This window comes from Egretta garzetta, unplaced genomic scaffold (genome assembly GCF_000687185.1).
Source record: "Egretta garzetta isolate BGI_Z169 unplaced genomic scaffold, ASM68718v1 scaffold18, whole genome shotgun sequence".
Classification (NCBI taxonomy): Eukaryota; Metazoa; Chordata; class Aves; order Pelecaniformes; family Ardeidae; genus Egretta; species Egretta garzetta.
In genome coordinates this window covers 2600275-2611307 of record NW_009260616.1, presented here as the reverse complement: position 1 = coordinate 2611307, position 11033 = coordinate 2600275, and the positions used below count along the sequence as shown (strand labels likewise).

The following is an 11033-nucleotide window of genomic DNA, read 5'->3' as shown; positions in this document are numbered from 1 at the left end:
CAGCACTCTCTGCAGAGATAAGGTTCCTGTAGCTTAGCCCTGTGCTTTCCTTCCTATATCTGATGCTACGCTTCAGCTGAAATACTTTCTGCCTCCCAGGATGTGTACAGAAAGAGGCGTATTTTATTTTAAAAGTCAGTCACTTAAATGTACCAGAAAAGTTGTCGTGCTCCTTCCGTGCCTCTGAGGAGCAGCAGGCTGCCCCGTGCTGTGCCCCCTTGCTGGGCAAGTCAGGAGCAACAGTTCCCTATCAGACCCCTCGCTGCATGGCATAGCGTGTGAGACTCCTGCCTTTTTGCAGAGAAGAGACTTTATTTCTACACCTGACTTTCCGAGCAACTCACTCTACTGTCAGACATCAAGGTTGTGTACAAAAGTGTGTTTTACGCTCAATGCATTTTTGTTCCCTATGGTGGCAAAAGAAGGTTGACATGGAAGGTCAGGCACTGCCTTCTCACTGTTGGCATCTCTCTGCTAATCTATACATTCTTGCACGCTGCTGCCATTTGCCGTGGTATGATTTAATGCATACTTGGCCCCTGGAGGAAAGACTTAAAGGTGAAGCTACAATATTTATTTAGTATGTGATTGGCCAAGTCATGGCCAAACACTTTTCAAACAAAGCCACTGTGAGGAATGTAAAAGCATATCTCTACTGACGGCAAGAAAGATGATTACAGATTGTATATTGTTCTACATAGCTAGAAGATATGACTATGCTTCTATAGAAAAGAGAAGCACCCCAAGCCAGGTTGGAAACCACGCATTGTGCTAGGGTGCTAGGTGTTGGCCATACCCTACTCCTTTCTCAGGTTGGATGATGATTCCTGGAAGGAAAAACATTGAGGTTTCTATAGAAGAATAACCATTTCTCAGGAAAACACAAGTGAACAGTTTTGAATGAGAGCAATCAGCTCTTTAGTGAGGGATACATGGTTTGCAACCAGATCTGATCCAGAGTGTGCTAGGGCCAATGACTTGGAGCTGGGCCAGAGTTTATATTTATTTTCCCTCAAATGAAGATCAGTATTGTGTATTGCATGCGGTAAATCATTTTCTGTGTCCTATTTTACAATACAGCAACCGATAAATAATCTCCGACTTGCCAGTGAGGTACGTTAAATTTCTTCAATTTCCAAAGTATCTGTCAAGAAGGTTGCTAAAAACCCTAAAGCCTGTACAGCTGCTGGCAAAGATGTGACCTAGGAGGACGTGGCAGGCATGGTTTTCCCTTGCCATAGCAAGAGGCTCATATCGTTTTCAATTGTTATAGCCAACTGCTGCTGTAATGCTGGGCAATGTGGGCAGGGCTAAAGGTTATTTATTTGAATGCACCCTGCCTGAAGCCCTGGAGCCCTTCTGCATCCCAAAGATCTGCCCGTCATGCATCTGTGTACAAGCCCCCGTTTTGTGTTACTGTATTCCCATTTTATAGATGTTTTTTCCCTAGGTAGGCTGTCATGCCACGTTGGACAATGGCTGGTTGCTACTTACACAGTTTGGGGAGTGCTGGTTCCTGGTGCCTATCACCAGACAAATTTTCCTGGGAGTTCCCTTAGGAATAGCTCTAGCGGTGCTGCACTATCACACATCTGGTCCTCAGATGGGTTGGAGCGCCCCACAGCCCGGGCAAGCAGCAGCCTCAGAAAGGCCTGTGTCAAGCAGTGCCCCATATCTACCACGGATAAGCTATCTGCATTTGTTTATTTAACTTTTACTCACTGGGGATTATAAGCCTTTAGTTTCCAGGAACAAGCCCTGTTCAGGAAACGCTTGCAGTGAGCTCTGCTTTGCATCAAAGCTGACTTCCCTATAGGTATTAAAGGTATTAGTGTATTAAAGCTATGACTTTATACTAGTTTTTGGCTGATTTAGATATCTTTTATTCTGAGTGGGTCAAGTTTTGCTTTGATTGAGGCTGTAGCACGAAACTCTCCTTGCACTGCTTCACGATGACCTTGTCTCCCTTTTTTTATTTTTGCTGCTCAGCTATAAAATAAATTCAGAGAACATACATTTTTTTCAGAAATAAATTGTCTTTATTTTAAAATTCAGACACATGTGCTTTATACCAAAACAGATGCCAAAAGAGACGTGGTATTCATCTCTGTTTTTAAGCAAAACTGTGGCTTTCAGGGCTATATAACCAGACACAGCGATTCTAATGAATCTTTACAATTGTATGTCTCCCTGCCGATACTCAAGATAGTTTTGCAGGCACTTCAGCCATCTTTCTGTCATGACCTCTCACAACAGAATCCAAAAGATCTCAGAGATTTCCAGAGGTTAAAAAAAAAAAGAGAAAGAAGGAAGAAGATGGTGTCTTTACAGTGGCTTATTAAATATGGCCAGCGCTCTACCAATTTTATGCCACCTGCATTTCTTCTCCCTGGTCTCCATGCCACCTCCATTTCCAAAAGCTCTCCTGACATCACAGCACTGGTCGCCCTCCTAAAGTTCCTCCATTGCCAATCTCTGCTTTGTAATAGGATGTGTATAATTTTCGGAGATTCTTGAATAAGAAGAGTCTTTGGTAAGAGTGGTTAAGTCCCGATTTCACAGCAACTCTGGTTTTTGGGCAAATGCTTCAATTATTTTTCCTAAGTCTTCCTCCAGCATATGGTGGCACATGGAACCATCCTTACAGTAGCCTTCTGCTGCTACCCACTTCTTTCTCTGCTACTGTGTGGTCCTTCCGGCAGCAAGTGCAAATGGCTGGTGAGAGCCTTCGTCAGAGACGGGTAATGTCGCTTCCCGGTTGAGCAAATCCGTGTATGTATTTGTTCTGGTGAGCTTTGTGTTCAGGCTGTCCTTAGAATCTGTCACCTTTCCGTTAAAAAAAATACTGCTTCTCCATTGAGGCACCAGGAACCAAGGACTGACCCAGATGATTTTCACTAACAATTCAATTTTAATTAATTTCCTTTAAAAAACAAGAAAAAAAAAATCCCCAACCTACAAAAATCAGTTCCAAATTCAGAACAGCAAAATGTGAGGGTACACAATATTGGTTTGGACCAGAACCTAGTTAGAAATTATTTGCAGGGGAGTACTTGATTCAGGTTATTATTTCAAATGATGCTGTAATTGGGGATCTGAGATTTTAATCTGGGTATCTCTCTGCTTAATACAAATCATGCCCTTATGAGCCAGATTTGCTGCCCAAGACACTGATGCTAATTAAAAAATTTCAAAATAAACTCAAGTATTACTTATTGTTACCTTCTTAAGTCAAGTATTTTCAGCGTACAGTTTATGAGGAAGAGAATGGCACTTTCCTTTTTCTTCCTCACCCACCTTGTTTTAAGGAAAGTTTTTCTCAATTTTTTTCCTCATTTATTTTATGTTTCCCTTTCAAAAAACCAATGCTTGATGTTAAATTGGAAATGTTGCATATTACTTATAAGTATATGGGACCACAAGAATGTAAAAATAACATCCCCGTGTAAATGAAACAAAGGTAGGAAAAAAGTATGGAAACAACGGCTGACATCTCTGAGGTGAGGTGGAATGGTGTTTGCGTCTGATTCTGACACAAAATATTTTAACGGGTGAAGCTGCAAAAATCGAGTGTGCTATGGTGACACAAGTGAAATGTTAACACAAGTTAAGTCCATTCTGATCATTGTGTAGGCCTCAGAAAATAAATTCTTATTGTGAGCTTTTTGTGAAAGCAAGAAAATAAAATTTCTTTAAACTTTGAGGGAAATTTATCCAAAACTCTGCCACGCTAGTGTGCCTATACAGAACTGCTGACTAAACAACTATCTTTGACACATTTTTGCATCCGCTACCCTGCATTAGTTACCGAAGGCTCCCTGTCAAAAGCGCTGCAGAATCGGGTCTTAGGAACTGAACCCGCAGAGAACAGGATGTCTGTTTGGTTAAATTAGTTGATAAGAAATCACATATTCAGTTTAAGTCTTCCATCTTGCTTCTCTTCTGGGCTGAGGCTGTACTTAGCAAAGATGGCTCTATATAGCTGGGTGCCATATCCTTCCTACTCTTGGAAGAATTTCCCAGGGAGGTGGAGAATGCTGAGAAGGGAACTGTACACAGGTTGCCCTCCTTCTGCAAAGGAGCTCTGGCTCCTGAGGTGCTGAAGACTAGAGGAGGAAAAGGCATGTAGGGAACCTTACTGCTGAATAGTGGTTAGGCACTTTCAGGAATACGAAGCATGTGACAAAGGCTTTTAGGACTGTCATTTAGCTGCCTAAATCCCATTCAAGTCTCCTTTTGGGTCTTTCTCTTTGGGCCTCAGTCTTTCTGTATCTCCAAGAACAGTTACCATGAGAGAATAAATTCCTCAGAGCCTGCAAAACACTGAGTTATGGTGAGAACCTGGGTGGTCCGAAGTAACTCTTAATGGAATATGACTTGAGGGTCTGGTTCATGTCTTTCCTGGGGCTTAGGGTAGCAACAGCATCACCTGAAATAGGGATAGTACTGAAAATGTCCTTGAAAATGCAGAATGTAACTTGGGGTGAGTACATTTCTCTTGAAGGCTTTGGGCAGTGCATGGGAAAAGCTGATAGCACTTCATGAAAGGTAGTGGTGGTCAGAAGATTTAGAGAGAAGGATGCCTTGCTCACTCATTCCAGCTGGACTAGAGCAACAAGTGAAACACAAGTCTACACAGGAGTCTGCTTTAATCCATCACTCTATTTTATGAAGCATCACACAACATTTTCACCAATTAGCATTTGATAGTAGTTTAAGTAAGGACCACAGGGTTATTTAAGGAAAAAACGCCAACCTATTTCATAGTCACTGACTCCTCATTTGGCAGCAGTGCTCTTGGAGGGCTTGGGTAGTACCCGGCAGTTGCTGAGCTATTTGAGGAAAATCGTGTAAATCTATAATCCAGTGGTAAATCTGAAAGACAGAAACATACCGCATCTGATTAGCAACACAGCCTGTATCACACAAAAAATAAGCCTGTGGTGAACAGCAGTTCTTCTTGAGCCCTGGAGCTGTTTGCTCACCAGCATTAGAACTCAATCAGCTTGTGTGATTACATATTTATTTTACATCTTCAGCTGTCCAGGGGATTGACTTTCAAAGTTTACGTGACTGCAGTAAAGGATATTCAGTTCCTTGATTGCTAAAATAATGCTAGCCATGGAATATTATTAAACTAATGCCTAAAAATTAAACAAAAATCTTCACTGGGCCTAGATGGAGTTTTCCCACTAGAACACTTTCAGTTCTATCTTCAGTTTGCCACCTTCCTCTTTTATCTCAGCAACCTACTCATAAAAGGGCTAAGTTTAAAATAAAGAAGTCAGGTTTTTTCTTTTTCTTTTTTTTTGTTTTGGTTTTTTTTGTGGCTATTACAGCAAGATTCCCCAAAGGCTCCAGCTCTTAGACCTTCTTGCAGTCCAGTGTTAACAACACCATTTTGTACCAAGTGTTCTTAGAAATCTGCACTTGTAACTTGGTGTACTCGCCACTTCCACTCTGTAAAGAACACTGAATGCATTAAAATAGTTCTGAACAGTCAAGGCTTTCTTTTCTGTAGCTTTTTAAAAAGTCTTTACTGCCAGCAGTGACCCACCCACCCTCACAGCCAGAAAACTGATACTTCCCATGCTCACCTCGCATTCAAAGTTCAAGAAACCAAATTACAAAACCACACAAATAAAAATTCAATCAAGAAACAATTGCCCTTCCAATAATTGAAAAAAAAATAATCCCGAAACCCCAACCAACAGAAAAGGGTTAGCTCCTTCCCAGGTTGTCTCTTTAGAACCAAAGCAAAACATAGAAACCAGTACTCAGCTCATCTGAACAGGAAGCTATTAATGACAACTTTTTTTTTTTTTTAAGTTGGACTAAATTTGGGGTGATGATATCCTGTCACCATAGGCTAATTTTTTTTTTTTTTTTTTTTTTTTTTTTCCCCTCAGCAGCTTCTGTGCAACAGAAAAACACGATCTGGGGTGTTTCGGCACAAACAACAGGAAGTCCAGGTCTGTCGCACAAGTGATTCACGGGCGGGCACCAGGACAGCATCCAGGTCTGCAGCTTTAAAACCACGTTAAACATAACGAAAGCAAGCAAATTAGTATCCAGATCCAGCTGAAAAATCAGATAGAGGCTGCAATAAAAACAGGCGGAAACTTGATTGGAAGTGAATGACGCGTTATGAAGTGGGTTACTTCAGCTTGTCAAAGAAGTACACTTTCTCATTTTGTCTGAGTCTGGGGAATCTCTGGAGCCCGTTCTGAGCACAGCAGGACAGGCAGATGTTTTTCTAGTCTGCGGAGGGCCCGATGGATTTACTGGCTGCTGAGTCTATTTATGACAACTCTGTTTAAAACAAAGGTTTCCAAAATAACAAATAGTAATAGAAGAGCAAGCAAATATTTCTGAATATGAGCTATAAAAATGAAAAGCCATACAGCTACTTTTATATAAAAGCTTTCACTAGCTTTTTAGTCCAGCAATCTGGAGCGTCCCGAGAGTAGTTTAACCAAAGAGCAGCACAAAAGGGGTAGACTTGCTGCAGAGTTGCTTATGCTGAAGAAAAGAATCAGTTGGATCAAAATGGTAATTTTGTTGATATTTCCTGGTAAACTAGCTTTACACAATCAGCTTAAAACACCAAACCCATTCTATGTACAATGCACCAGACCCCAGAAGAGAATAATGACTTTTTTACTATTCCAACCCCAATTTATCCATTTAAATATTGTTTTTGTCTGAGTAAGCTGGCTTTGGAAGATGATCAGAAGGTATCCATATGTAAAAATGTTGTCCAAGGCATCACTGAAAATTGCATGAAGCAGATACTAGTCTTCACCCATTAAGCAGATTTTATGTATCACAAACATAGTAAAAATCTTCCTCTATTTCCATTTTTTCTTTCACCAATGATTTAATTTCCTGCATCTGCTTTGCCTGGAGTATGCAACATTTTATATTATTGCTTTATTCGTGTGATATATTTATGAGAAATCTCTGGACTGATCCAGAAAGGCATACTTGGAATCTTAGTGGCTATGAATAAACACACGGTGAGGAAGAAGGGCAAGTATACAGGGCAAGAGAAATGAAGATTTTTTATTGGGGGAATGCAAAATTTATGACAAAATGGAGATCCAGACGAAGACTGCTGTAAGCTCATTTAAACTAAGTTCTGTGAAACCTTTGCAACTTAAAATAAATTGCAGTTGCCCTGGATTGCAAAGGTATCATGTGAATTGTACACTAAAGCTCAGTCCAACTTCTTTTGATGTAAGGAACAACGGTATCACTAGGTCCAGCTATGCTGGCTCATCAACAAAAACCAACAATGCAGATCTGGAGCCTGCCTCCTGACACAGCAGCAATTAATTTCATATCCGGTCTAATTCCATATTAGCACTGGTGACACAGAGAAGCTATAAGCAGCTCTGTTTCACTAATCTGAAATGCTTGCACAGGCCACAGCTTGATGCAACAGCACGCAAAAAAATAAGGTACAGTATTTGATAATAAAGCAAGTCTCAGGGAAAAAATAGTTGCTTATTTCCAAGTTGATTGCTTTCCTGATGTTTTTGCCAGTAAATTTCTCCAGGTTCTGTTACTGTGCATGCTCACAACTGCTGCTGGCCTGGCAGACCTTTGCATCTTGCCACCCACTTCTCTCCCCTAACCCTGATGGACAGTGATAAATTAGGCTGGGAGCAGAGAGCCAGTCCTCTCTGAGATACAACCTGACAGCGAGGCTCTAACCACTTTTAACCTACACTTATAATTAATTCAGCACAAAACTCATCCACTCTCTTGTATTGCCACTCTCCTCAAACAAAACCCCAAATCCTGAACAAACTAAACAGCCTGAGGCTGGAAGAATGAACGAGCTGGCTCCACCCAATTGCTTGAGGACCACGACCCCAGAATTTTTGCATTGTACTTAGGTAATTCCACCCTGACTCATTTTGCTCCCAAGACAAATGGGATATTAACTTTTGGAGAAGTCAGGCATGGAGGGTCTCAGGGTCTATGTCCCTTTCTAGACCTCCAGAAATCTCAGTTGTTAGATGCATCCTCCTGAATTTCTGTCCCACGCCTTTCTTTGCTCCCACACCAGGGCCTGAGCGCGGGTGATGAAAACCAGTTTCCTTCACGGCGACCATTCAGCCTTACTGGCATTTCCCAATGGCTTGGGCAGCCCTCATGGGTTATGCACCTCAGCCTGAACTCGCAAGCAGGAATCCTGCCCGGCCCTACCTTGCTTGCAGGACTCCAGTAGCCCTGGCGTAAATAAAATGGCAATGATGATGTTTGAACAGTAACCACTGTCAGTCACTGTGTTCTAGTTATCCAGATCCAGGTATTAAGTGACATTAATTACAACATTGAGCTCTGATGCTTATGTATACCCATATCCATGCATGTATTTAGGTCTTACGGATGCATTAATTTCATAGTTATTAAGCTGACAACATCTCAGTGTCTGTGTGCTGTGTGCAGTTAGTGTAAGCAAACTAAATGACAGCCACGAGTTTTTATCAGAAGCAAAATTAGAGGTCCATCCACAAGGAAGGAAAAGGAAACCACAAGAAGAAGGGAAAATGCAGTATTCTCAGTGAGTGATCAGGAAAATATTTGAGTAACTGAATGGAACACAATCATAATCTAATCCAGACGCAGGCCTGCTTGATAAACTCAATACACACGTCTAATCCTTTTGTGAGATTTCCTTGAACAAACCAATACATTAAACAAATATAATCTTAACTAAGCTCTTTAGATGGAAGGCTTTTTTTTTTTTTTTTTTCTATTAAAAACACAGTCCAAGACTGAAACAGATTTCTCCCAAAATACACAGCAGAAATGTCAGGAATGGTTTTGCAGTATTGACCAACAAAAGCAAAGCCAACATTTGGTAATCATGACACAAGAGAAGCATCGCGGTGACGAGTGGGAAGCCCTACAGAAAGCAGAGCTCCCCTCCCCTGGCTGAGGTCGGCTCCCTGCCCATCAGCAGGGCTGCAGCCAGGCGCTGCAGGAACCTCCTAGCAAACAGCAGGCTTGTGTGCTTAAGCAAATCCAGATATATCCTCCTGATTATCAACAAGGAGAAGAGACAGGAAAGCTAAAACTTCATGAGGGATACCCAAGTTTTTAACTTGAAAAATCTTAATTGCAGCAAAATCTCAGAAAGCACAGACAGAGCTCTATCTTACGGCTCAGCACCCAGGTGGTATAACTACAGGGGCAGACCGTCAGCCAGTATTCATTCTTTTGCTTTTACAGGAATTCCAGTAACTACACTGGCTTAGAAGCTTTGCCACAATTCTTTCCTTCCATTTCAGAGCTGCTGTTGAAGAAAAGAGGAAAATTTTAATTTCTTAATGGTAATAATTTCTAATAATAATTTCTTACCAGTGGAGTAAGCACAACTGCCGCAGGGGAGCTCACCAGTTTGGCTGCGCTGGCGAGTGACCTGACTTGCCAATCTGCCGGTAAGCTATAGCAGGTGTGTTTTTTTTTTTTAAAATACAAAATGTTTTTATCTCCTGACCCATTTCTATTTTATAACAGTCCCAGCAGCGCTTGCAGCGAGAGCTCAGAATGTGAAGGAGCGTACTAGTGGCAAAAAGAAAAAACCCCAAGGTCACAAGTAGATTTATCTGATAGGGGTTATTTTTAGCAAAAGTGCTTTTCCTGACGAGGAGGTCAAACATTTGCTGTACTAAAACAAAGCTCCAGAAACGGTGAAGTCAGCACAAGGAAAGCGTTCCTTCCATCAGCTACGTGAAAGTCATTGCTGCTGTCTGTATATGCTGTGACTCAAAAGAGGAGAAAGAAGAGGAGGAGGAGAAGGAGGGGTGTGCAGTGTTGTATGGGAAAGGGGGGACTCTTCAGTACAGGTATGCTCTACAAAAAGAAGTTGCTAAAACTTCTGAGTTTGGATGTAGCTGGCACCAGCAATGTCCTATATGAGCCAGTGCAGTTTATTCCTGGGCACCCAGGAGTAAAGACTAAAATTAGCCTCAGTAGGAGTGCAGGTTTGCTGCTTTAATTGCACCCACGTAAGAGCTTTTGCCAACACAGGTGCATCAGTCAGAGATCACGCCTGCGGCTCTGCCAGTAGACATCTGTAGCACGAGCCCGGCCTGAGGAAGAGCTGGGGTTTTTCACTGGTCACTCCTCTGCTCTATCTAACATGGAAGAGGGCGACACTGGAAAAAACCAAGCGGCAGCCTGCAGGGAGATGTGGAGCAGCAGCCTCGCTGTCAAGAGTTTTGCAGAGGGACGAGTGCCCGGGGGATGGAAAGACCACCCCATCGTGGCTGTTGCGAGTGCCTGTGGCGGGCAGTTTCACGGCTGTTACCTTGGGAGTACCAATTCACATTACTTTGGGAGTACCAATTCACATTACTTTGGGTCTACCCTACGGCCAAGGGACTGTTGACCCCCGGCTTGAAGAAAACAGCTGCGCACAAGGTGTGCACAAAACTCACACCTGAGCCTGGTGGAGTCTGCAGCGAAGGAAAGCCTTAGGAACTCCTCTGCTCTTTGGTGCAGCAAATGTGAGAAAACTCATTGTTTGTGCATGAGGGAAATTCCTCTCACTTTTGCTGTAGTTTAAATGGTGATTTTTGGAGATCCTTTGCAAAAAGAGCCCTGTGTGGTTCTTTGCTTGATCTGGAACCGATCAAAAGAAAATATTAGACTATAATATTTTTAAATATTTAGATGAAGACCTAATCTAAAAAAAATTCCTAAGAGAATGCCAAGATCCTATTAGCAGGTGTTAGTCCTTCAGGAACCTGGTAATTAATTTCTGTCTGAATGACTTGTCCTGGATCTAAGGGCGGTGGGACAGGCTTCTGAGGTAAGTTGAAGTTAGCCTGAAAACAAGCAACTGTTTGAGATGACAGGCATTTCTGACTGATTAAGAAAAAGAACGAAGTGTGAAGGAGCTATATGAAGATAAATGCAGCAATGATACGCCGCTTTACTTTCATTTTGAGGTAAACTCACCGAGACCAGCCTTACTCTCCAAACTTGGGTTAACGTTGTCATGTTCTCCTCTC

General features: G+C 42.0%; 1 protein-coding gene across 1 annotated transcript in view; it reads right to left on the bottom strand.

Moving 5' to 3' along the window:
* Nucleotides 1–2228: 2228 nt before the first annotated feature.
* NT5DC1 (5'-nucleotidase domain containing 1) overlaps nt 2229–11033 on the bottom strand; it is a 155535-nt gene continuing 146730 nt past the window's right edge. The window contains exon 14 of the mRNA XM_035900694.1: nt 2229–4875. Within this exon, the coding sequence (XP_035756587.1) occupies nt 4757–4875 (119 nt within the window). The 3' untranslated portion in view covers nt 2229–4756. The remainder of the gene's footprint in view (nt 4876–11033) is intronic.